This window comes from Gopherus flavomarginatus, chromosome 18 (assembly GCF_025201925.1).
Source record: "Gopherus flavomarginatus isolate rGopFla2 chromosome 18, rGopFla2.mat.asm, whole genome shotgun sequence".
NCBI classification, from domain to species: domain Eukaryota; kingdom Metazoa; phylum Chordata; order Testudines; family Testudinidae; genus Gopherus; species Gopherus flavomarginatus.
The window spans coordinates 18431028-18457398 of record NC_066634.1 but is presented as its reverse complement, the minus strand read 5'-3'; the positions used below and the strand labels follow the sequence as shown (position 1 = coordinate 18457398).

At 53.5% G+C, this 26371-nt stretch overlaps 1 protein-coding gene across 3 annotated transcripts in view; it reads left to right on the top strand.

Moving 5' to 3' along the window:
• Nucleotides 1–25737, top strand: part of CLASRP (CLK4 associating serine/arginine rich protein) — a 44995-nt gene extending 19258 nt beyond the window's left edge. The window contains exons 9-23 of one of the 3 annotated variants that reach the window (XM_050927801.1): nucleotides 595–740; nucleotides 1553–1649; nucleotides 2615–2693; nucleotides 3087–3160; nucleotides 8289–8330; nucleotides 8645–8866; nucleotides 11049–11303; nucleotides 11718–11897; nucleotides 12197–12236; nucleotides 16410–16470; nucleotides 16563–16621; nucleotides 17046–17092; nucleotides 17173–17255; nucleotides 24800–24824; nucleotides 25539–25737. In XM_050927801.1, the coding sequence (XP_050783758.1) occupies nucleotides 595–740; nucleotides 1553–1649; nucleotides 2615–2693; nucleotides 3087–3160; nucleotides 8289–8330; nucleotides 8645–8866; nucleotides 11049–11303; nucleotides 11718–11897; nucleotides 12197–12236; nucleotides 16410–16470; nucleotides 16563–16621; nucleotides 17046–17092; nucleotides 17173–17255; nucleotides 24800–24824; nucleotides 25539–25581 (1453 nt within the window). In that variant the 3' untranslated portion in view covers nucleotides 25582–25737. Of the gene's footprint in view, nucleotides 1–594; nucleotides 741–1552; nucleotides 1650–2614; nucleotides 2694–3086; nucleotides 3161–8288; nucleotides 8331–8644; nucleotides 8867–11048; nucleotides 11304–11717; nucleotides 11898–12196; nucleotides 12241–16409; nucleotides 16475–16562; nucleotides 16622–17045; nucleotides 17093–17172; nucleotides 17256–24799; nucleotides 24825–25538 lie in introns of those variants that run through there. The other 2 variants (XR_007770206.1, XM_050927802.1) reach the window with 2 other exon arrangements.
• Nucleotides 25738–26371: the final 634 nt, after the last annotated feature.

Sequence of the window (26371 nt, the reverse complement as noted above, 5' to 3'; positions counted from 1 at the left end):
AATTAGGCTTTCCAGGGAGTGTGGGAGAGGCTGATACCTGATGCTGCAGAGGAAGTCCTCCCCTCCTCTTCCTGAATAATAAAGCTGCTGGACGGGAGTAGCACCGGGGACAATTCCTTCCGGACCCTGCGGTGCTCAGCTTGTCCTGAAGCCGGAGACTGGGTTATTTCTGCCTCGGTGCCAGTAGTCCGACTAGTCAGACTGCATGTGTAGCACCGCCAACGTGGTGGCTGCTGGCCAAAGCCCTGCGGGAGGGCCCTGCCCAGCGTTTGGGAGAGCTGGAATGTGAAAAAAGGCAGCCCTTTTCCCCTGGGCCTCCTCGCCGGGTGCCTTAGCATGGCTTCAGGGGAGGGCAAGGTGATTCACTTAGGTGTCTGGGGCCAGGGGAGGCCTTCGGTGCCCAGGGGTCTTTCTGTAGTGGTTCTCCGTTAACTACGCTTTGGGTTTTCAAATGTAACTGGGGCAACAGGGGGGTCAACAGAGCAGCCCACTGAGAGCAGAGGAGGCTGGTGCTGCAAGACTCCAGGGACCTCGGGTGGGTGCCCCGTGCCCTTGCCCTGGCAGCACACGTTCACAGCCAGTGTTTATGCCCAGGCTCGCGGAGAAGAAGGCCTCGATTGGCTACACATATGAGGACAGCACCGTAGCTGAGCTTGAGAACTCCTTGGAGAAGCGGGGAGACGAGGAGGACTCTGAGGAGGACAGCAACACGGATGAGGACGAAGTCATTCCGGATATCGGTGTGTCTCTCTTGCCCAGGCAGTTTGCCTCGGGATATCGCCTGTCCAGGCTGTGCTTGGGCAGCCCCACTGCCCCACCCCACATGCACAGACCGACTTTCCCAGGCTTGTGCTTACAAATTCATCCTTCTGGTGCCAACTCCCCAGTGTGTTGGGCACATGCCTGTTTTACGTGGTGCCTGGGTGTATCTCTAGGGGAGGGGTGTAGGGGAGCAGTGTGTTGCAGTGCAGTTGTTCTGGGGAGTCCTGGCTAACATGGGGAACCCCAGCTAACCCTTCCCAGTCGCCGCCTCCCTTCGTGCATCGGTGGTGTTTGCAGGTGCCTAGGGTGGTGGCTGGGGTTGTGTGCTCCCCCCTCCCCCCAGCAGACTTCTCTGCTGCTGCTTTGGGGATTGTAAATAGCTCCTGGGGAATAGGAATCTGGTGGCTGACCTCAAAGCCCCGGGTTGGGCGGGAGCTGCTGTCCCTGCTTCCCCAGCTGAGCTCAGGTAGAGCTGCTGCAATGTGTTCCAATGGGGAGGGTGAGAGGGGCTGCTCCCCAGCTCTACCCCCTCAATCCTGTGAGCAGTGGGTGGAGGACCATGCTAGGGAGGGGGCATGTCACTGAGCACAGCACCAGAAATGGGCCTCCTGAGAGGCCCAAGAAAGTCCTGTGGCCCCCAGTTTCAAACCTCAGCTGCATTGTGGTACAGCAGATACTCCAGCAACACCCCAGGTGGCCCTGGGGCAGCTGGAGAGCAGCCCAGCTCTGCTGTCTGCCCCGAGCGCTGGCGAGGTCTGCAGGCACTCTGACGCCAGTACTCTGCTTGCAGATGTGGAAGTTGATGTGGATGAGTTAAATCAGGAGCAGGTGGCTGACCTGAATAAACAGGCGACCACGTATGGGATGGCTGAGGGGGACTTCGTCAGGTAAGGCCCACATGTGAGTCAGGGCTCAGAGCCGAGCTCCAGGTGCACCACCTCATCTCAGAGAGCTTCAGATGCTCTGGGGGGTTGGATTGCCGTAGTCACGAGCCACATAGGGGAGCTGTGGCTACTGCGGGCTGTAGCGGGCAGATGTCCCCACTGTGGGTTGGTGTGGGGGCTCCCGTGGCAGCAGGTCCTTGGCAGCCCTGGCTTATGTGAAGCTGCTGCTGCCCCTCTGCCCACATGCACTGAGAAGGTTGCTTTGGGGCAGATGTGTGCAGCTGTCTGGATGCTGTAGATATTGGCCAGAGGCTGGTGCAGCCTCAGGGCAGCCTCGTGTGTTTGGCTTGGCTGGCTGCCTGCTGCATCACCTACGATACGTGTGAAGGGCCAGCCCTCGGTGGGGAGGAGCATCCAGCTCTGGCATCAGCACTGCTCCCATCGAGGGGCAAAGCATCAGACCCAGGTGGCAGGAGAGCCAGGGAGAGGTGCAGGGTTAAACGCGGCTCCTCTCTTCACTGTTGCACCTGGGGCAGCAGTGGCTGCTTAGTTAATTTTAGTGTAAGACCCTTTGGATGGCACCTGTCCTGCTTTCCAGGGGCAGCCCAGACGCTGCTGCTGCTGCTGCATGGGCTGCTCCAACGTGGAGCTTCCTCCCGTGTGCCAGTGGCACCCTGGTACCGATGGCACTGTTCAGCTGTAGGCCCAGCTTAGCCCTTGACTCTTCCATTGAAGGCCCAAGCGCTCTGGTAGCAGCCTCTGTGCTAGAAGCAGATGCTGGGACTGCGTCAGGGTGGGGGCAGAGCAGAGGCTCTTGTTTGCCATCACTTGTTGTGGCAGTGAAGTCCCTTTGTCACAGCGCACCCATGCCCCCGCGCTGTGTACCTCCATCCAGGGGCTGGGCAGGGCAGGCTCTGCGAGCGCTGGAAACAGCCACACTTAGCCAGCTCTCTTTCCTTTTCCGGAAGGATGCTGCGGAAGGACAAAGAGGAGGCAGAAGCCATTAAACACGCCAAAGCCCTCGAGGAGGAGAAAGCCATGTACTCGGTAAGGCGCAGCCCTGGGGAGGGCTGTCCCAGCCAGGCCTCTTCCCGGCCCTGCTCTGATCTGTCTGTATTTCCCAAGCCTGGCAAAGCTCCTTTCTCCATGGGTCAGCAGTGCCCTCTGGAGACCTCTTATGCTTTCCAGGTAGGCCCTGCTTCCCGAGGGTTAGCAGTGGGACGCAGAGGAGGTTTTAAAAGACCTGGCCATGTTAGCTAGGGCTCCCCACAGCTGGCCTGCACCCTGGCTGGGGCAGCTCAGCCCAGAGGAGCTGGATGGGGCAGACTCTCATTTCCTACCTCCTAGTACTGGGATAGAGCAATGGAAGTGCTGAGCCTTGGGCTGGGAGTTCCTGGCAGGCTTTCCTCCACCACTCAGTGCTGGGCCTTTCTCATCTAGGGCCGTCGCTCTCGCAGACAGAGGAGGGAGTTTAGAGAGAAGCGCTTAAAAGGAAGAAAAATCAGCCCTCCCAGGTAAGGCAGTGACAACATAACGACCCCCTGCAGCAAACTAGTCAGCCAGAGGAGGCTGGTGAGCAACGGTGCTGGGGCAGGGCCTCTGGCACTGGCTGTCCTGGGCAAAAGGGCTCTTGTCTCCCGTGTCTGGCCCCTGCTGCGCTGTCAGGGCAGCTCCCCCGACACTGAACACTCCTGCTGGAATCGTGGTTATTTCAAACAACCGGCTCTGAAAAGGCTCCGTCCACATGGATTCTGCTAGTGCAAGCTTGCCAAGGGGCCAGGCGGTGTGATGCTTTCTTTGGCCAGGGGTCTGTGTGTAAGGTAGGGACTCTCTTGCTCTCTCACGAATTTATAAGTCAGTGATCTGGTAAATTCCCTAGCTCTGTCCCTTAAGGCCTCGGGGCGGCTGGCTTAGCTCCAGATGTTCCATATGCTTCCGTCCCTGCTTCTCCTTGTTTGGACTCTTCTCCTCTGAACCCTTTTAGGAGGGAGGCTGGTGTCACCGTTCCTTTGTGGGTCACAACTGAGAATACCAAACAGAGGACAAACTGCTGAGAAATAGGGCAGACACCCTTCAAAACTGGTGGTTATTCTCCTATAAGATATATCAAACCAGCAACAAAAGGAAACTTCTGTTTCACCATTTTCACCACACTGGCTAACAAGAAGTCAGAAAAACAGTCTCCTTAGCCATTCCAGTCCTTGTATCACCATCAAAAACACTGGACTTAATGAGTGGTTATTCAAAACCAATTTCATCAAACAAAGGGTTCTTTACCCAATAATCATGCTGTTGCCAATCCTTTAATACCTAAAATCTAAAGGTTTATTTATAAACAGGAATGTGAGAATTAAAATTGGTTAAAGGAATCAAATACATACAGTAATTGCAAAGTTCCTGAATCAGGCTTGTAGCGATGATGGAATAAAGTGCTGGCTTAAGTCAAGTCTCTGGCTGCTTGCAAATCATTGGAAGGTCCTCGAACCCTTGATTAGAATGCTCCCATTAGTATGAGTTCATAGTCCAGAGGTCTGAGCAGGCTAGAGGCAAAATGGAGATGTTTCTAGGGCCTTTCATAGCTTCTGCCAAGTGAAGGGAAACCCATTGTTCATATTGTGGAAAATTACAGGGAACAAGATGGTGTTTGGAGTCACATGGGCAAGTCACATGTCTGTGCATGCTTTGCTTCGTCATAGTAAAGGCTGTCACAGGAGGCATCTTCCCTTGTGAGTTAAAGCAGCAAAGAGTCCTGTGGCACCTTATAGACTAACAGACGTATGGGAGCATGAGCTTTCGTGGGTGAATACCCACTTCGTCGGATGACATGCATCTGATGAAGTGGATATTCACCCACGAAAGCTCATGCTCCGATACATCTGTTAATCTATAAGGTGCCACAGGACTCTTCGCTGCTTTTGCAGATCCAGACTAACACGGCTACCCCTCTGATTGTGAGTTAAGTGCTCTTCAATGGCCCATTCAACTTGAAAAGTTCCTTCACAATGTCCTGGCTAAACACCTTGTGGGTGTTTCCACATGAGCAAACATTTGATATGCAGGGACATAGTTAATATTCATCACTTCAGATACAAAAATGATACATGCATAAAAATAGCATAATCCTACTCAGCAAATCATAACTTTTCTATTGACACCTTACTTTGACATACTTCTTATAAGATCTGTTGCTATTATATAACAGTTGTAGCAACAATCATCTACATGGTCATATTGTAATCAGACAACGAACGTCACACCTCTAACCCTAAATTGGTGCAGGAAGGGGTGTCCCAGACACTGCTGAATATATCATAGGAGCTTCCCATTCTTGGTTCTGTATTACCATAGCTTCCAACCCAGTGTTGGAAGTATCAGTGTCTAACAGAAATGGTTCATCAGAATCATGTTTGGCTAAAACAGGCTTTTTCTTTGTAAGGTTCATTCTGGAAGTAATAATGTTATTGAATTCCTTTACAAACCAAGGTAAGACTTGGTTAGACCATTAGTGGATTGGATCTGCTCTTGCATGTCTCATATGATCTTGCCATGAGCTAATGAAAACAGGTAATTTATCCATGCAAGCTCTGGCAAATGTTTGGAACCCAGTTAACATCAAGTCAATGTAGATATTAATGTTCTCCGTAGTGTAGGAATCTTGGCATTTAGCCATGAAAGCAATAGGGTGACGTGACATGCTTTAGTTTCCCTTTTCATGCAGCACGTTAGCTCTATAATGCCTTCTCTGATGTGAAAAGTTTTAAGACTGGTGTGTCGGAGAAAAACTCAGTTCTCGCTTTTTGTTTGGGTGCAGCAGAGTCAGATACTGTATTCTGTTTAGCAGCTACAACAGGACACTAGGACATAGGGTCTCCCCTTCCTATACAGGTCTCTCAACAGGTAAACAATTACAGCAAGCATTTATACTTTTGTTATAGACAATAATAAGCAACAGCTGCATTTTGTTTATACATAGGTCATCCTGATATCTTGTTTTTCTCACTTAAGAGATGCCAGTCTACATATTGTATTATCTACACAAGGTCAAAAAACAACTTCTCACAGTTCTTTTCCACTCGCCTCACACAATCCTTGCTTTTACAAATCTCACGTTATTAGGGTTACAGCCAGCCTAACTCTGGCTAACAGAGACTGTCATGCATTAAGATCCCCTACAGATCCATGTCAGTTCTTTCTGTACTTCCGCAGGTGGTTACAGGCACTAGCTGTGAAATATCAGTATCACAAGGCCTTTTAACATAAAGTGTGTTGTCATGTAAAGAAACAATAAACCTTAAAGGCTTCTAGCACATGGTGAGTTCTTATGTACCACTCCCAACATGTTTAAGGGTTTTTTCCGAAAGATTGTGCACACTGTACATTTTTACAGTTTTTGGTATCAGCAACAAACAAGGCACAGGAGTTAACATTAGCAATAATATTAACATCAGATCCGTCACATGTACATTTACAAGCATTTTTTGTCATGCCACGCCTCTGCCTCAAGACAGTTGAGGTTTTGGCATTTTAGGGTTAACTAGTGGCTTCCATTAGCAAGATGAAGTTTTTTCCTTCCTCCCTGTCCTGAAGGGTCAAAATCTGACCTCTTTTGTGTAACAGAAACCATTGGCTGACTAGATGTGTCCTCTTTGCTAACAGCTATGGTATGGGCAAGCCTTTCTCCTCGCCACTCCCCCTCAGACAGGTAATTTGCATCAACATATTTTCAGATTCTTAACCATTACCAATTGCAAGGCTGGACTCTGTCTTAAAGAGATACCATCCATTTTCACTAGCATGTTAGACTCAAGGTTCTTTTGTCCTTCCATTACCAACTTCTGCTTCCACACAGAATCAGATGTCAAGTCCACTAAGACTTTTTAAAAGTCATATCTGAAGTGTCTAGAGGGGGAAAGTTTGCCTGCCATCCCCTGTGTTCTCAAGAGATTACAGAGCAGGACAGCTGTGGAGTTGATTCAGCTACTCAGTCCTCCCTCTGAACCTGAGTCACAGACGATTCACTCACAGAATCGGTATCAGAGGGGTAGCGTGTTAGTCTGGATCTGTAAAAAGCAGCAGAGTCCTGTGGCATCTTAGGCTAACAGTTAGCCTATAAGGTGCCACAGGACTCTGTCACTTTTTACAGAATCAGTATGGAGACATTCATGTTCCAACAACGTCGTCTTCCCCCAAGCTGGTCAAGCACAGCCACTTGGTGTTCGTCATAGGGCCGTTCAAATTCCCTGACAATTTTCATTCCGTCTGACGCCTTCTCTAAATTATTCACACTGGGTTTTTCTAAAGCAAAGTCAGTGGATCTGTTTTCAACAGAAAAATTCTGGCTGTTAGGAACTGAAACAAATCTCTCAACAAACTGTTGCCTTCTACGGACAGAAATTCATCCTGATCTACCTCAATTAATTCACTTCCACACCCCTCAGTTACAGCAAACTGCTTTGCAAAAACAACCATGAGGATTCCTCTCCTTAGAAGCTTCTTTAAGCAACAATTCACGTTTATCTTGCTCCACAGAAGCATTGCTCTGCGGAGCCACAACCAAACTCCTGATTGTCTGATTACACTCAGTCACCTCCGGCCCATTAGGAGGATTTTTACACAACACCTTTTAGGCAAGCTGCTGGACTCCATAGTTAGAGGCATTCTCCTTCCCTTTGCAGCTTTCCTCGGTGGCAACACACAGGTTACCAGGCTCAACACACACTAGCTTAGTTACAAGTTTCCACACTGTCAGTGGGTAACGCAGTTCAATCACTTTCATGCTCTCCTTGTGCCCTGGCTGTGATATCAACCCAATTAAACAAAGTTGTCATATCTTTACCCAGCAACACACTAGCAACAGGCAAAATAGAAGCACCAAAATTGTCTGGTCCCAGGGACTAACTGGATGTGACCTAGCTGCAATGTCATTCTCCCCAGCAAACACAAACTTAGGAAACTTCCTTCCTGGGCTTTAGTTAAATCCAGAACTGACTCTGATGCAACTGATAATTTTTCAACCATCATAGGCCGACAGGCTTCTTCTGTCCTCTTGCTCTTTGTGATGCACAGCAGTTCTCAGCCTGCGGGGACGCATGCAGCACAGTTAGCGCACAGCTGTGGCCCAGCTCAGCTGTGTGCTAAAGGCCAGCCCGCGGGCCGGGGGTCTGCTGGGTTCTGTACTGCCCAGCGCGGAGAGGTCCGGCCGGGCTGCCCTGCAGGGCCAGGGCTCCCAGCCCCACCCCTCACGAGCCCCGAGGCTGCCGCTGCCCTGCCACCCGGCCAACGCAGTCCAGATAACACATTGTAGGCCGCAGCTGGTACCTCGGTGTTCTCACCTCCACGCAGAGCCAGTACAGGCCGTGTGCACCAGGGTTACCTTCCCTGTCTGGGAGAGGGCTCTGCTCCATTCAGTAGATGAGGTCTGTGGGGGGCTGTGACCCTAGTGGGGCGGGTTAAACCCAAGAGGAGTAGCTCTGCCCTGCGTCCTGCAATGAGTGGGGCGCTGGGGAGAGTGAGCGGCATGGCTGTGCTGCCAGCTGGTCACTCTGCAGGGCACCTGGCTGCTGGTCACGTGGCAGGCTGTGCTTCTTGGATCTCTCCATGATCATTGCCACAGGCTCTCCATAACGTGTTCTCTCTTTGCAGCTATGCGAGGAGAGACAGCCCCACATACGATCCCTACAAACGGTAAGTGCCTGTAGCTGCTGGGCATGGCAGGAGTGGTTTGCTCTGCCTCTGCTACTCCTGGGGGAGAGGCCACTGCAGCAACAGTCTCTGGGGATTCTTGTAGTTGACAGATTCTGGCTGTTTCTGAGGGGCCCTTGGGCTGGGGGAAGGTCACCCCCTGCTGGAGCAGGTGCTGCGGTACATGCTGGGTCTGCTGCCGCCCTAGGAAGGTCCAGAAACTGCATCTACCCCAGTGTGCTGTCTCTCTGGGGGAGCTTTTGGTTAATTCCACCTCCCACAGTGAAGCAGCCCATCTGTTCTCCCTTTATTCACAGGTCACCTTCAGAATCCAGCTCCGAATCCCGCTCGCTCTCTCGCTCGCCTTCCCCAGGCCAAGAAGAGAAGATCACGTTCATCACCAGCTTTGGGGGCAGTGACGAGGAAGCAGCCGCTGCTCAAGCCGGAGGAGTCCCTGGGAAAGCTGTCTCCCTTGGCAAGCCGCGCTCCACCCAAGTGCATCAGGGCAGCGCTGCGGCAGGTCATAGCGCCTCGTCCCGGTCGGTAACTCCCTCGTCTGGCTCGCTTTCCCAAACCTTAACACCAGAGACTCAGCAGGGGCTAACGGCCCATCTACGTGATCGGCCTGCACCCTCTGTGCCCCCGATGGGCACCAAGCCAAGCTGCCTCTGTTTGGAGACCCTGTCCAGTGAGAGCTCTTGGCATCCAGTCCTTTCCAGCTGCCATTTCATTGTCAGCCCTGCCCGTGGGTTGGCCAGGTGCTGTGTGGGGTGGCCAGTTGGGGGCACTCTCCAGGAGACTGAGCAAGAGGCCTGTTTGGGTAAACAGTGCCTGGAAGGCCCTGAATAGCCAGATCCTCGACCTGTGAGAGGAACTCTGTGGAGCAGCCTGTCCTGAGGCCCAGGGAAGGGACCTGGCATGTCAGTGAGGGGGAGAGATTCTAGGACATGAGAGATCTGGCAGCTGGAAAGGGGCAGCTCTCCTACTTGCCCACAATATCCCTTCCTCTCCGCTCCTTGCATTTTCTTCCCCCTCCCCCGAGTTGCCGTACTTCTTGCCCCTTTTCTCAGTGCACTGGCCTGTCCCAGCTCTCTCTCCAGAGGAGCAGGGCACATGAGTGCAGGCTGAGAGCTCACAAGGTTGTCAAGGGCCTCGTATGCACCGTATAGACCAAGCTTGCGCCTGGCCTCAGGGCCGTGGCTGCATCATTGCCATTGTGTGTCTGTGGCTAACTAGCTTGAGCAGAAGGCTCCGCTCGCACCCCGTTGCACAGTGCTTGGCCAAGGCTGTGTAGGGAGATAGAGCTGCAGACACTCTGCAGAGCCCCTGGGTGGTGCCCTCAAGTGGAACTGCATGTCCTGGTGTCTGGGCTGGGACTGCCTACATTACTGCCCCCTTGCAGCATTGCCAAGAGCCAGAATCCCAGTTTGCCCCAGTAGCTCTGCCCCATGGGAGAGTCGTCACACGTTGGAGCCTTCCTGTGGCCCACGTGGCAGGATAGTGATGGTCCACTCCCCCAGCCCTCAGAACTGCTAAGCCACTTGTCTGTCTTAGGCAGTGAGGCCATGGGAGGGGGCTGTGAGAAGAGCCCAGCGTTCCCGTCGGTGTTTCTCAGAACCACTTCACTCCTAACTCACTGTGCCAGCCAGAGCTGAGCCTGGTGTGGCGCCTGTACCTTGTTGGAGGACCCAGGCCTGGGCACGGTCTCAGCCCTTAAGGGGAGGGGCATGATAAGACTTCAGGCTTTTCCCCAGCATTGTGGTAGGATGGTGTAACCAAACCCGCATTGAGCCAGGGCTGACCAGCCTGTACCATTACAATTGGGTTTCCCCTGCGTGCTCTAGGACCATGGAAGTCACTGCTAGCCCTGTCCTCCGCAGGGTCTTCTGGGGCAGATGGGAAAGACCAGAATGGACTTTCTAGCCTAATGAGCCTTCACAGCCTCTGGCTGCACGAAGGCCTTGGCCCCACCATTCTCCCTGCAGCCTACCTTTGAGGGTCCTCAGTGGGGAATGGATGGTGGAGGATTCTGGTAATGGAAGGACAGACATGAGTTACTGAGCCCCTAGCCCCTCCTCTTGGAGGGCGCCCCCTGTCAGTGAGCCCTGGACACCCCCAGATGCTCTCTCACTGTGCACGAGGGAATTGGGCAGCAGGCAGTTGCATTGCAGCCGCTGATGTGTGAGCCCTGCCCCTGGGGACTGGAGTGGAGACGCTAGCCACCAGGGGGTGATGGTGCAGAGTAGGTGGGGCTGTTCCACAGGGTTCTCTTCGCAGCTGAAGCATAGGGACGCTGCTGGGGGAGCAGGGGCCACTGAACATGCTGAGAGTCATTTGGGGCACTGCTGTCTGTTTCTTAGCCCTCTCCTGGGCCAGCATGCAAGGATCCTGGCAGCAGTGAGGGGGAGGGTTTCTGATGCCTTTGTGTGGCCCCGCAGCCCAATTGCCATTGTCTCCTGGCTCTGAGGAGCTGCTATATTGAGAGTGGCTCGGATCTGGCCTGGGGGAAGAGCTGGTAACAACCATCACAACATGCTTGTTTCTCCTTCATGCCAAGCCCTGCTTCTTGGCGCTGGCTGTGCTAGCTGGGGGCAGAGACCAGGGGCTGAGTCTGAGCTACTTAAGGGTAGGGCAGGGATCTTGGTGCACTGTGGTTCTTTGGCACCCCGTGTCACGTCTCTGCCCTCTGTGAATGGCTTGCGTTGTCTCTGTCCTCTATAGGAGACACTCCTCTTCCTCTTCCTCATCCCTATCCTCCTCGTCCTCTTCGAGCTCCCGCTCCAGCTCCCGCTCCCACCGAGCCGGTGGGCACCACCACCGGTCCAGCCGGTACTGCCGCTCCCACAGCCGACGGTATTCCCGCTCCCGCAGCAGGAGCCGGCGCTACTCCGGAGGGGGCTCACGGGATGGCCGCCGGCGCTCCAGATCACACTCAGCTGATCGGGGCCGCCGGTACAGCTCCCGTCGCAGGTCCAGGTACGTCTCACCCGGAGCTGTGCAGTCAGCCGGGTGGGGGATTGCAGGAATTTCCAAGCATGGCTTGTTCATCCTTCAATGGGGCCCCACGCTGCTGCAGCCTGCAGGAAGGCGCCTGTGGAGGCCGAGGTAGGGACAGGCTGGGTGGGGGTGAGATGGCAGCTTTACACCCTGGGTTCCTCCTCCCTTCTCTGTACCTCGAGGAACCGCTGCAGCCCTGGCCAGAGGCCACTGACCCTCTGGATGGCGCTATAGTAGACAACGTCACTTCCCACAGTTATCCGCAGCTGTGGAATTGGCAACCCTAATGCCATACTACTGCTCCACTTCCAGGAGGAGGGAGGCTGGCATGCACGGTGGCGTAGGGAAGGCCTGGAAGCCTGCGTTCCCTGGCTATGTCCTTTGCACTTTTAGGAGCCATTCCCGGTCCGGGGAGCGCTATCGCCGGAGCGGCCGAGCAGGGAGACACTGGAGTAGCAGTCGGAGCAGCAGGAGTGCCAGCGATTCACGAAGCCGCAGCAGATCAGCTTCTCCAGCAAGAGAGAAACTGCTGAGGCCTGGAGCTTCCCCAGCCGTGGGGGAGAAACTGAAAAAGTGAGTGAGTGGAGTCCACTCTGTTCTAGCTCTTCCCCTGGCCTCCCTTCTGCATGCTGTGTTTGGCCTTGAGCCCTGCAGCAGAAGGGGCTTTTCCTGCCCCTGCCCCTGCCCTGGGGAGCGCTGGCACCCGGCAATGTGGGTACGAGAAGGAGACTTGATGCCGAGCTCTGTGTGAGCTGCCTGGTCTTCCCGTGTCTGATGGGGGAGGTTAGTGCTGGGCCTCTCTCTCCCAGACAAGGACATGGCGTCCCATCTGCTCCACAGTGCTTCTGATCACAGCTTTTTTCCCTCTCTAGGGCTGACACTGCTGGTGGTAAAGAGACAGGAGCTGCCAAAGTCAGTAAGAATTTAACCTCACCTGTTTAATTCACATCACTGCAGAACAAACTAAGGGACCCTGTAGTTCACGGGAGTGAGGAGATGCAGGGACTTGTCTGAATGAAGGGCTCCTTGACTGCGTTTGAAACCCAAGTCCCCTATCCCTGGGCTGGAAATCCTGAGCCCTCTCCTCAAGGTGCAGGCCTGCCAAGCCAAGTAGCTCCTTAGAACTGAGAATGGATGGCAGCCATCATAGGCAAGTGCCAACAACCCTGCCTCCGGGCAAGGGGGTTAACGGAGGAGTCTCAGCTCTGAGTGACAGGTGGGGATGGGTTTCGGGTCACTGTCCCTTTTGCTGAATTCCTGGGAACAGAAGACACCTTCCCTGCTCCTGGCTCCACAAAGAACCTGGTCCACTGGGTAGTAGCCAGTCCATAGTGTAGGGGGGTGGGACTGGCCTGTAAGGGGGCTAACCCTGATCCCCTACCTTGAATGACCCCTGTAAGTAGATGAACCTGTGTCCTCTATTGCACTGACTAAGCTAGAATGCAAGAGCTCCAAGGTTTGGGATCATTACTGTCCCTGAAAACCAGCCTGGTGCCTCAGACCCCCTGGCGGCTTCACACCCACCCCTCCCTTGCCAGCTGTGCTCTCCGGACCCTGCTGGTCTGGGCCTTGGGCTGCTCTTCAGCGAGTACCTCGTGACTGTGCTCCTGCTGCCTGCCTGGGTGCAGGTGCACAAAGCAGTAAACAAAGCACCGCCAATAGGAGCTTTGGGAGACTCATTGAGGGGAGAAGGTGCTTTGAGCTGCCAAGGGGGCTGGGGCCAGGACACGCCCTCCCTTCCCAGTTGTTCGGTTCCTGGAACAAACCTCCTGGTGTTTTCGGACTCCGGGCCTCGCAGCTGTGGGATCCCTGTGTCATTCTGGGTCCTGCTGCCCATTCCTGGGCGGTAGGTTGGAATGGCTTGACCCAGGGTTAGGCTCCTGATCTAAAGCATGGCCCTCCCAGCCTGCATGGCCCTGACTCCAGGTGAAGCCCCTAGGAAGGAGTTCCAAACATGGAGGGAGAGGTGCTAGATTGGAAGCAGGGGGCCCTGCTGTACTCTGCAAGGCCATTTCATGGCCAAGTCAGCCCGCAATGCAGAGAGGCGCTTTGTGTTCCGTTGACCCTTGTGTCCTTGAGATCCCGAAGAGGAAGGGAAAGCAGGCTCACTGCATTCCTACCTAGGATCCAGGTGTGCACCGGCTCTCCAGGAATGGGCAGCAGGGTGTTGGCTTCCCTCCATGTGTCTGGGAAGGGGTGGCACCCAATGAACTCCTGATGGTCTAGATCCCAAGACTGGGTCCCTAGGGAAGCAAGATGCCTGTGTGGGGGTGTGCAGTGGGATCTTCTGCAGAGCAAGGGAGGGCGTGCCCTAGGGGTTACCCTGGCATCTCTCTGCCTGCCGCTCTGCAGGTCATCTCCAAGCCATCACTACCACGGGGAGCCTTTGTGTGACGCTTAGGGCTCAGGCTGTCCGATGGATGCTGTCTGTCAGAAAGGAGCGAGCGAGGGGTGTATATAGGCCAGGCACCTTCTTGGTATGATTTGAATGTGGGGAGCTGGTTCTAGCCCCAGGGCAATTGTCAAACATGTTTTCTTGTCTGCTTAATACGCTGGGCTAATCGATCAAATTTGCTAAAGCGCTGGGGAAATGTCAATCCACATGACTGACAGCCAACAGCAGCAATCCACACGCTCAGTCTTGGTGGACTAACTTCTTGCATTCAGAGAGTAAGTCTTGGGGATGAGCTTCTGCACTTCCGCCAGTGGGCTAATGGAGGTGAAGTCCTGGCCAGCCTGGCCCTCTGTGAATGGAGCTGGGCTAGGGTGGCCAGGGCTCCCCAGCACTGCAGGTGTTAGACACATTCTTTCTTGGCTTGAATCCCTGCAAGAGATCAGTGCTGTCCCCAGAGACATGGAGCTGCTGCACGGGTTCACTCTGATCCTGCCTGTGATAACTCTTGGTGCTAATGGTCAGGAGAGCGCTAGGCTGAGCACAGCAGTAACGTAGTGGGAGTCTAGTATCCAGCTGCCCCACTGTGGGTTGATCTGGCTTGCCATAGGAGCACTTCCAGGGCCCTACCCTGAAGGACTGCAGTAGTCCCATGCTACTGGCGGATTGGGGAGGGCGTGTCAAAGCCTGGGTGCACTCTTGTGGCAGTGGCATCCTGAGTGCCGGAGGGCTAACCTGTCTGTAACCTGTAACTTAAGGCATGTTAAAGCTACCCAGGTCACATGCTGGGCAGACTGAATTTCCATGTGGGGTTGGAGGGTGTTAAATCAGAGGAGTGCTCCAGGGCTTGGCTTCCTTTGCTCCAGGGAGCCCAAACTGTGGCACCAAGGCTGCTAGCTGGCCATGAGTTCCAGGGTTTCCCTTAGATGGGATTGAAAGCTGCACACTCTAGCAGCCCCTGGAGTATTGCTGGTGCTGGTCTCCCCCCGGCTGCATGAACAGACGTGGCTGGCTGGGCTGAGTTCCTCCAGTCCCCAAGCCCTTTTTGTGGCTGTTAGAGGAGCAGCAGCCTCTGCCCAGCTCCCATCTACGCTAGAACCAACCGGAGAGTGGCCCTTGGCCCCTCCTTTGGGTGCCACTGGGTGCCTTTGAGTGGGTCCCTGCTGGCCTAAGTTGAGTTGCATATTCTGACCAGTGAAGCCTCTTGTTTCTGGCTGCCTGTCCACAGGGCCGTTCCCCAGACCTGAGAGGCCCAGCTTGGCACGCAGCCTGAGAGTGCTCCCAGAAAAAGGCAGGAAAGTACATTGTCCTCCTTCTCACCCACCTTGGAGTGATGTAAATGCAGTGTCCAGTCAGGCCAGGGACCCAGGCACCATTGCAGGCAGCTCCAAGAAGAGCCCTCTTCAGTGCACTTCTGCAGCCAGGAGAACAAACCAGGGGCTAGGGTGCAAAGGATGGGATAGAGATTAACGGGTGCAGACTGTGCAGCACTGGTCACCCCATCTCACACAGGACACCCTAGAACAGGAGGTTCAGAGGAGAAGGGGGACTTGATCATAGTCTACAAGTACCTGTGTGGGGAACAAATATTTAATAACTGGCTCTTCCATCTAGCAGCGAAAGGCCTAACACGGTCCGATGGCTGGACGTTGAAGCTAGACAAATTCAGATGGGAACTGTGAGAGTCATTATCCATTGGAGCAACTTACTAGCAGTCATGGTGGATTCTCCATCACTGGCAACTTTTAAATCAAGATGGGATGGTTTTCCAAAAGCTCTGCCCTAGGAATTATTTTTGGGCCGTTCCCTGGCCTGGGTTATACACACTGGTCCCTTCTGGCCTTGGAATCTACAAATCTGTAACAATGGTCAAAACTCTTGGCTGGAGGGAGGGAAAAGATTTGGCTTTATTCCCTTAGGGTATGTCTACACACTGCAGTTGGAAGTGGGATTGCAGCATGTGTAGATACACCTGAGGTAGATTTGATCTAGCTCCCTTGGTCCCTAGAAGCAGCTGGCCTATGCCTCCACCCCTTCCGCTGTGACTTCAGTGCCATTGTTACTCAAGCTAGCTTGGATCAAATTCAGTCAAAGCTAGCTCGAAGATGTCTACAATCTCACGTCCTGGCTGTAGGGTAGACCCTCCTCTAGAGGAGGTGAATAAGAAGCGACAGGAGAAAGTCTGTGAATTACTGACTGGTCGAGAAGGGAGATTGGGAGCATTTCCCTGCCTCACAGCACAGGAAGGGAACGTTCCATGAAATTAGAAGGTGAAAATTCCAAACTGATGAGGACATCCACAGACTGACTCTCATATTTTATTCAGAAGGAACTCATTGACACAGGATATTGCTGTGGCCAAAAACTTGGCAAGATGCAATGAGGGACTGGCTGTTTCTGACAAGAATATCCCGAGTTACTCTAGTCAACGCAACACAGAACATGGGAAGTGGGGGAAGACTCTCCTCCTTCAGGGTCTAACCCAGTCTGTAGGTGTCAAGGATCAGGATGAGACCTGCCGGGGCAGGTTGCTCCCCCATCTGTCTGGTGCAGGGTTTTCTGTCTCTTCCTCTGAGGCATCTGGTGTAGGAGATGCCCTCCTCAGCAAGAGTGCGTCCGGATCTGATCCCGTCTGGCAGTGCCAATGTCCCTGTGCCTTCCCTTAACACGTCTCTGTTTAACTTTCCTTGTAGCCAAAGCTGACTCCGCAGGAGAAGCTGAAGTTGCGAATGCAGAAGGCTCTCAACAGGCAGTGTAAGCAGGACTGGTTTCATCATGCAGTTCACTTGCCACTTTGGCCTGGCCTTGTGGCAGCTGCTTAAAATCTCTCTCTGTCTCTCTCTCAGTTAAAGCTGACAAAAAGGCAGCACAAGAGAAGATGATGCAGCAGGAACATGAAAGGCAGGTACGTGACCCAGCTGCACCTTGACATGGGTCAGTCTCTCTGCCTCTAACCACTGGGCTGCGCCACTACTCCCATTTCACACCCCTGAGTGGAGTGTCCGGCCATTTGGAATGGCCGCTCCCTGCAGACCCCTCTGCCTGGTTAGGAGCGCTCATGGATGTGTTACCCAAGAGCAGAGGTAACATCCACAGCAGTGGTCCAGGGGCGCAATAGGCAGGGGTGGGGAGTGAAGTCAGGGGAGCACTGCTGTGCTGAGGGGAGTGTGTGTGTTTTGGGGTTCACCCTGAGCTTGGGAGGCTGTGCCTCAGCTGAGCTTTGAAAGGCTCTGCCCACAGAATGAATGTGTAGCAGCTGCCTCTTGGGGGCACCTCGCTGCCTGTGCATGCCACGTGGCGGTTGGCTGATCCGTGCCTCTCTCTTTCAGGAGCGAGAAGACGAGCTGCGAGCCATGGCCCGGAAGATCCGAATGAAGTAAACTCTCTTCCTTCCCCTGTTGTGCTCTGGGCGTGTTCTCTGCAGGTTGTGCACTAAGCCCTCTTGTTTTTCTGCAGGGAGAGAGAGAGGCGAGAGAAGGAGCGGGAAGAATGGGAAAGGCAATACAGTAGGCAGAGCCGCTCCCCATCCCCACGATACAGTGAGTACCCACTGCTTGGCACCGCCCTGGCAAATGACTCCTGTGCTATCAGAGAGTGGGGGCAGGCACAGACTGGGGGGCAGGGAGTGTGATGGGTTCGGTCACAGAGACCCCCTTGGGACTGTCACCTCGTGCTGAAATTACCTCTGAGCCCGTTTCCCCTGCCAGCTTGGGCTGCCAGAACTCTGCCTTGTGGAGCCAGACGTGTTAGCCTGCTGCAATACAGACCCAGGGTCTGGACCAGGCCCCCAAAGCTGCAGGCTTTAAGTGAAAACCACTCAGCAGGTTACTGGTCTCCAGCACCCAGTTCCCAGTGGGATCCGTTTTACTCTGTAAAAAAGTTTATACAGGGTAAACCCATAAATTGTCTGCCCTTTATATCACTGATGGAGAGAGATGCACAGCTGTTTGCTCCCCCAAGCATTAATCACTTACTCTGGGTTTACTAATAAACAAAAGTGATTTTATTAAGTATAAAAAGTAGGATTCAAGTGGTTTCAAGTAATAACAGACAGAATAAAGTAAGTCACCAAGCAAAATAAAGCAAAAATATGCAAGTCTAAGTGCAATACATTAAGAAACTGACTACAGGTAAATCTCACCTTCAGAGATGTTCCAATAAGCTTCTTTCACAGACTAGACTCCTTCCTAGTCTGGGCCTAATCCTTTCCCTGGTACAGCCCTTGTTAGTTCCAGCTCAGCTGGTAACTAGGGGTTTTCTCATGACTGGCCTCTTTGTTCTGCTACACCCCCTTTCATAGCTTTGGCACAAGGTGGGAATCTTTTGTCTCTCTGGGTCCCCACCCCTCCTTCTAAATGAAAAAGTACCAGATTTAAGATGGATTTTAGTATCCTGTGACATGGTCACACGTCCTGTGAGACCCCCAACCTCCGTTCTTCCAGGGCTGGCCCACACGTACACAGGAAGGTTTGCAGGTAAACAGAGCCATTTACAGGTCATTGATTCTGAAGTGCCTTAATGGCTTCCACGTAATATGTTTACATCAGTAATACAAGTTTATAGCTTAGTCTCCTAACTCCAGACAGAGAAATAATACATGCAGACAAATAGGATGAACACACGGAGTAGATCATAAGCTTTGTAATGATACCTTACAAGAGACCTTTTGCATAAAGCATATTCCATTTACATCATATTCACATTCATAAGCATATTTTCATAAAGCATATGGAGCCCAGCGTCACAGGGAGCAGCTGTGGTTTGGGGGCTGGCTGTCTGCAGAACTGGGGAGAGAGCTGCTCCTCGCTCCAGCATTTACTGTGATGGTGTTGCAGTGGCCGTGGGCTAGGCTGGGAGGTGACTCTATGCTACATGTGTCCAGCAGATGTCACTTTTCATCCTCAGCCTGTGCTCTGGATACTGGCTGGGTTCCCAGAGATTAGGGCCTAAATCTTCAGAAATGGCCAGTGATTTTGAGGCCAGTGGGAGACCCCTCCACCCTACTCCCAGTAGCCTCGAGGTCAGTCTTCTGCAGTCCCTCAGAGCAGCTTCTTCAGGGGTCCAGGTGTGTGCGTGAGGGGGAAGCATGATGTGTGGTGTTCTGGGGGAACAGTGCCATTTGGGTAACGTCCAGCCTCACTAATGGCTCGTGCCCCTGGAGAGCCAGCATCCCAGTGGGAGTTGGCTGTATCCACGGCTTCCCTTTTCGCCAGGGGTTAAGAACATAAGAACGGCCAGACTGGGTCAGACCAAAGGTCCGTCTCTCCCAGTGTCCTGTCTTCCGACAATGGCCGATGCCAGGTGCCCCAGAGGGCAGAGCTAAATCAAGATTAATAAAAACAATCAATATTTTTTATATGTGAGAGTTGAAAAGTGGAATTAGCTTGTTCTGTTTCCATCTGACTAGTAGGACTGCGAGAGTTAGGTTACCTTCCCCTGCTTGGAGGGTCAGGCCTGTACCATTCAGTACGTCCTTTCCCCAGAGCAGTTGGCTGATCTCCCTATCAGCCAACTGCTTCCCGGTTAGTCTCCAGTTGCTGAACTGGATGGCTCATGCTTGACTCTGCCATTTGCTAACTGTTAAGAGAATTTCAGAGCTTACATAGCATTTTTTCTACTAAGATGTGTCACTCTTAAAATGCTCATCTGTTCTGAGAGAGAGGGGGGCAGGGCATTGTTAACATCCGTTCTGAAGTCACATGGGAGCTTCTGGGAATCCCACCCTGAGATGCCTAAATATAGGCTTCAGGGTCTCAACTTAGGCCTCTACTTCTGAAAATATTGGCCGATGTATTTAAAAAAAGAAAAGGTCTTTGAGATGTGTTGCTCATGTCAATTCCAATTAGGTGCGTGCCTGGCAGCCGGAAGATTTTTCCCTGGCGGTATCCATTGGGTTGGCCTGGGCGCCCCCTGGGGTTGCACCTTTATGGCACTCAATATAGGGCCCTGCCAACCTGCCATCCCCTAAGTTTCTACTTACTGCTAGTGACGGTTAGCACTAACTCTAACTCTTGCTTTGGCAAGTGCCTCCAGTCTTGCAGTGTCTTTTTGTAAATTGTGACTATAGTTATCCTACTTGTTGTGGTAAGTTAGATCATTAGGTAGTTTCTTTGCTAAGTTTCATTTTGGGAGTACCCCTCTCCCCCAATGCTCTCCTGGCATCGGGGCATGCCTCAGTCCCTGGGTTTTAAAGCCTGCGAGGACTGTGGCAAGTCTGTGCCCAGGAGCAACCCACACACTTTGTGTCTGAAGTGTTTGCGGGAGCACCATCAGGAGCGCTGCAAGATTTGCAGGGGGGTTTGCCCCAGAACCCTTAAAGACTAGGACCAGTGTCTCAAGATCCTCCTTATGGAGGCTGCGCGCCACCCTCAGTCGGACCCCGGCTGGGCAGAGCCGACCCTAACACCTCCTCATCGGTGCGGAATGCGCTGGCGCCGAGGAAGAACTCAGAGAGATCCTCTGCACCACCCTGGCTCTGTCCACAAGGCCTCACCACAGGGAGGCACCGATCTCAGTCTCCGGTGCCCCAAAAGAAGAGGAGGCTGGAGAGGAGATGCTCTCTTCCAGCTGAGCTCAAGGAGCAGTTGGCTGAGAGACCCGCGTCAGGCCACGCCACCTTGGCCCCGCCACCAACCAGGGTCACACCGACTCCTGCCCCCACGGGGATCCAGTCGAGTCTGGACCCTCATTGCTCACCTGCCAGCCACAGCTGAGAGCTGCAGCTCCCCTCCACACCAGAGGGGTGTTAGGTGGCAAGGGACCTGCTGGAGCTTACAGCGCCGTCCTCCCCTCCAAGGAGAGACAAATCACCAGGGCCAGTTCGACCTTCGGTGCTGTCGAGGGACAAGCCATCACCATCCTGCATTGCCCTGCCACTTACTAAAACTATCAGTGAGGCCACTAAGACCTTGTGGCAGACCCTGGCCTCTCTGCCTCCCATGGCAAAGAGGAATAAGCAAAGGTACTTTGTTCCCTCAAAGAGAGATGAGCACCTTTATACGCACTCTCCGTCAGATTCCCTGGTAGGGGACACGGCTAACCAGCATGAGAACCAGGGCTATCGGGCGCTCCCAAAAAAACTGGAAGATGAAGAAATTAGACCTGTTTGGCAGGAAGGTCTATTGAATGTGGGGGTTGCAGCTCCGCATTTCAAATCAACAGGCCATCGTCAGTGGATACAGCTACAACACCTGCGGAGTGATGGCCAAATTTGAGGAGCTGCTGCCACAGGACTTCAGCGCAGAGTTTTCTGTGCTGCTGGAAGATGGCAAGCTCATCACTCGAGCCACCCACACCATGGCAACAGGGGGTAGCCATGATGAGGAACTCCTGGCTGCAAGTCTTTGGTGTCCCCTACGAGGTCCAGCAGACTATCCAGGATCTTCCCTTTGAAGGCTCAGCCTGTTTTTCAGAAAAGACAGACGCAAGGCTCCATAGCCTGAAGGACTCGAGGGCCACACTCCAGTCCTTTGGCCTGATACCCTCACTATACAGCGGAAACATTTCAGGCCACAACCTCCATCATGGTTCTACCAGCCACAGAACAGACAGGATGGCTCTTGGAGGAACAGGAATGGCAGGAAGAGGCCGTACCCTTCCCCACACCAGGGCTACGGCCAGTCAAAGCTGTCTTCAGGCCAGAAGACGACCTTTTGAAGGCACGCTCAAGGACGGCGCACCAGCATGGACACTGGATCCACCCCACCTTACCTTCTTGAACAGATTGTTCCCTTTCTACCCTGCATGGACCCATATTACGTCGGACCACTAGGGGCTCCACATGATAGGAAGGGGATACTCCCTCCAGTTCTTGGCCCTTCTACCCTCCTTCCCTGTCCCTCTTCAGGGGCCCTTCTCAAAAGCAACACCTCATACAGGAGGTGCATTTGCTCCTGTTGCTGGGGGCAGTGGAAGAGGTTCCTCAGGAGCTGAAGGGCAAGGGCTTTTATTTCTGGTATTTCATAATGCCAAAGGCAGCCAATTTTTGCATGGTCTCCATTCTCCCTTCATTGGATCCAGGGGGCTGGTATGCCACCCTCAACTTGAAGGACGCGTACTTTCACATCGTAATCACAGTCCCACAGGAGGTACCTCAGATGTGTGGTGAACCACAATCACTACAGTTCACGGTCCTCCAGTTCAGCCCCTCAGCAGTGCCTTGAGTGTTTACCAAGTGCATGGCAGTTGTGGCCACGTTCCTGCACAGGCGACAGGGTGTTTCCGTACCTCAACGACTGTCTGATCAAGGGCTGCTCCAGAGAGCAAGTGGAGGCGCAAGTCGGGTTCATAACAGCAGCTTTCGACGAACTAGGCCTTCTCCTGAATGTGCAAAAGTCAACTCTGTGCCTGGTCCAGCGGATCGAGTTCATAGGGGCGGTATTGGACTCCATGAAGGCCAGGGGATACCTCCCAGAATCGCAGTTCCAGGCCCTGGGCAACACTATTTGAAATCTCAGGCAGTTCCCTACCACAACTGCAAGGAATTGCCTAAAGCTTCTGGGACATGTGGCTGCTTGTACCTATGTAGTACAGCACGCCAGGTTCAGACTCCAGCTGCTCCAATTGTGGCTGGCCTCGGTATATTGGCCAGTTCGGGACAATCTGGACAAGGTCGTCACCCTGCCTCGTCTGGCCCTTGACTCCTTCCTGTGGTGGTTCGACCCCAGGTGGTATGAGTGGGAGTTTCCTTCACCAGACCTGAGCCATCTCTCTTGTTGGTGACAGATGCATCAGCCTTGGCGTGGGGTGCACATGTGGGAGACCTCAAGACACAAGGTCTCTGGTCTCAGGCGGAGCTCACTGTCCACGTCAGCTTAAGAGAGCTGAGAGTGCTCTGCCTAGCATGCCAGACATTCCAAGTTTATCTGGAAGGGAAATGTGTATTGGTTATGACAGACAACACCACAGCCATGTTTTATATAGACAATCGGGGTGCACGCTCCTCTCCCCTCTGCCAGGAAGCTGTGGGACTTCTGCATAGCTCATTCGATACAGCTGGAAGCATTGTACCTCCCCGGAGTACAGAACGAGGCAGTGGACTATCTCAGCAGGTCGTTCCACAGCCACAAGTGATCCTTGCACCTGGATGTTCTGAACTCCCATCTTTCAGCAGTGGGGGTTTCCCCAGATAGACCAGTTTGCCACATGATGCAACAAGAAAAATCAGTTTTGCTCCTTCCTGAACCACAGCCCAGGCTCCATTGTGGGCACGTTCCTCCTTTCATGGGAGGGCTACGTCTTGTATGTGTTCCCTCCCATCCCTCTCGTTCACAAGATGCGCCTCAAAGTTCAGAAGGACGATGCCTCAGTCATATTGATAGTTCTAGCCTGGTCCTGTCAACATTGATACGCATCTGTCCTGGAAATGTCCGTGGAAGCCCTAGTCACCGTGCCGCTCTTCCCAGATTTTATAATTCAGGATCCAGGCCATCTCCAGCACCCAAACCATGAATCGTTGCATCTCACGATGTGGCAGCTCCATGGCTGAATCCAGTGGACCTGGTCAGACAAGTCCTCCTTGGCAGTAGGAAACCTTCCACGAGGGCTACTACCTGGCCAAGTGGAAGAAATTTTCAATTTGGTCGGCGCAACCCTGTCTGTCTCCAACGCTCGTGTCCATTCCCCTCATACTGGACTATCTGCTCCATCTCAAATAAGGGCTGTCCATGTCGTCAATAAAGGTTCACTTGGCTGGCATTTCTGCCTTCCATCCAGGTGCAGAGGGACAATCATCTTTTGCCAACCCTATGGTCAGTCATTTCCTGAAAGGTCTCGACAGGCTGTATCCGCACATCTGACAGCCAGTCCCAGCCTAGGACCTCAATCTGGTCCTTTCCAGACTAACGGGGCCACCTTTTGAATCGCTGGTGACATGTTCTCTATTGTACCTCTCATACAAGATGGCATTTCAGGTAGCAATAACATCAGCCAGGAAGGTGTCTGAACTTAGGGCCTTAACATCAGAGCCTCCTTACACTGTGTTCTATAAGGACAAGGTTCAGCTCAGGCCTCATCCAGGTTTCCTTCCCGAGATTGTCTCCCAGTTTTCTATCCTAAGCCGCACTCAAGCAGCAGGAAGCAGAAATTTCACTCACCAGAGGTTTGGCGGACATTGGCATTTTACGCTGAGTGAATGAAACCGTTCCAAAAGTCACATTCAACTGTTTGTTGCCGTAGTGGACAGAATGAATGGGCTTCCAGTGTTCTCCCAGAGGGTCTTGTCATGGATCTGGGAGTGCAATGGCCTGGCAAAGGTACCTGCCCTTCTGCTTACAGCACACTCCACCAGGCCACAGGCCTCATCAGCAGTGTTCCTGGCACATGTCCCAACCCAGGAAATATGCAGAGTAGCGACATGGTCATCATTACACACTTTCACTTTGCATTTAGAGTTACCCAGCAGGCACGAGACAATGCAGCCTTTGGTAGAGCGGCGCTTCAGTCAGCGAACCTTTGAACTCTGACCCCACCTCCAAAATTTAGGCTTGGGATTCACCTAATTGGAATTGACATGAGTAAGCACTCAAAGAAGAAAAAACGGTTACCAAGCTTCTTGTAACTATTGTTCTTCGAGAAGTTACTCATGTTCATTCCAATACCCACCCTCCTACCCCCCTGTCAGAGTAGCCGGCAAGAAGGAACTGAGGGGGTGGCGGATACTGCTGGGGAAAAATCTTCTGGCAGCTGTGCCCACAGCGAGCGCACACCTAATTGGAATCAATATGAGCGACCCATCTCAAAAAACACTGCTAAGAAGTGTTTAATGAAACTGCCACCATCGCCTGCAGTGCTGCAGACACTTACCTGCCTGTTCACCTTGCAGGGTCAGATCTGTACTGTTCAGTACGTCCTTTCCCCAGAGCAGTGGGTGGAATCCCTGCATTTCTCAGTTAGTTCACTATAAATCAGCCTCCCCGAGCCTAAAGCTGCTGGAAAGGGCTGTCCCACTCTCCAGAGCAACCAGGTTATCCTTCTCCTGCCCACCAAGCAGCTGCCCTGTGGGCACAATAGCATCTCCTAAGCCCATGCCTGCCAGTGCAGAGGCTTCATCTCCAAGTTGTAACCCTTGCCCTTTGCTTTGCAGGTCGGGAATATGGTTCCTCCAGGAGGTAGGTTCAGTCTCCCCTCGCCTGGTATGTGGTAACCAGCTGCCTGCAGCTCCCAGCCCTGCCCATGGAGGAGCTGTGAGGGCAGCCAGTCCTGAGCCTTGGGGCAGGTGGGCACAGGGAACACATGACACTCAGGACCCCGTCCCCTCATAGACCTGGCGTGCCCTGCTGGCCCGTGGCATTCAGCGGGCTCCTCCAGTCGCTGCCTCATGCTGCTGGCCCTGCTCACACCCTTGGCTGTTCAGCTGCATGCAGAGGCAGGGGGTGTCCTGCCCCTGCAGCAGGGGGGAGGGGGGGGCACGGGGCAGGGCAGGCTGTGGTGAGGGCAGGCCCGGGTGCATTCGGCCAGCGGTGTCCATGACAGCTTGGCTGCCGCGTGCAGAGCAGTCATGCCTGGGCGGGAGAAGTGAGGGGAGCTGAGCCCAGGAGGGAGCCGTCACTGTGGTGCTGCTTGACTGAGGCAGGCAGCGGTTTCAGAGTGGCCCAGTCCCTGTGTCACCTCTGACTCTCTCCCGCTGAACCCAAACACAGTGAGGCCCCTGTCAGGCTTTTTCATGGACCAGAGAGATTGATGTAGCTCTGATGCCCCTATAGGGAACTGGGGGGAGTGCTGTGTGGCTGCTAGTGAGCAGCTGGGGACCCTCCTTGCCCCAGGGCTGCCCCGGCTGCACATTCCCCTCCTTGCTTTAACCAGCCTGTCTTCTCCCTTTGCAGGCGTTCACGCTCCCGGTCCAGAAGCCCTCACTACCGCCATTAGAGCATGGGTCCCAGCGCAGCACTGGTCTCTGCCCCCTTGTGGTGCGATCGGCTCAGCAGGCCCCGCCAGCCCTGCTGTGTAGCAAAGCTGTACATTGCTGTTCTGTTTTTAAGATGCCAGTATCGGATAATAATAAAAAATCCGCCTTAGTCCTTGCAGGAGCCTTAAACTGGGCATCTGGGCCAGGCCTCAACTCGGTCTCCCCTTTGTGTCTGAAAGGACCTGCACCCAGGGTAACTGCAGAGCTTTCCTGTGACACCGGACGGGGGAGAGGTGGAGCTGAGCATTTTGACTTTGGGAGGGGAGTGGGTCTGCAGTGTAAGGGAATTGGGGCTAGGGGTCAGTATCTGTAAGCTGTGCCCTTCCCCCTGGAATACCTGTGGCCTGCCCCTGCAGACAGCAGGGATGCGGGAGGAGTGAGGCTTAGACCACACAGGGTGGCTTAGGCTGTGGCTTTCCTAAGGAAATGCCAGTTCCCTCCACCCCTAGGCCCTCTTTGCTAGATGGGCTAGTGGGTGCCCTTAGGGGATGCAGGCCCAGAGTGCTGAGAGGGGAGGCTCCTTCTGGGGTGTTAGAGGGTTTATTCCTTCACCCTCTCACTTCCCTGGTCCTTCTCGTGTGAACAGAGAGCAACAATACCCAGAGTCCGAAGGTGCAAACAATTCGATGTTTATTAGGGTGAACTTCCAGAAAGCTTAAATTCAAGTTCCTTTTTCCTTATTTTCATATCCTGACTTAGTTCCTGTTTGCCCCTAACGTATATAGTAATAATCTCAGCTATACCTTAACC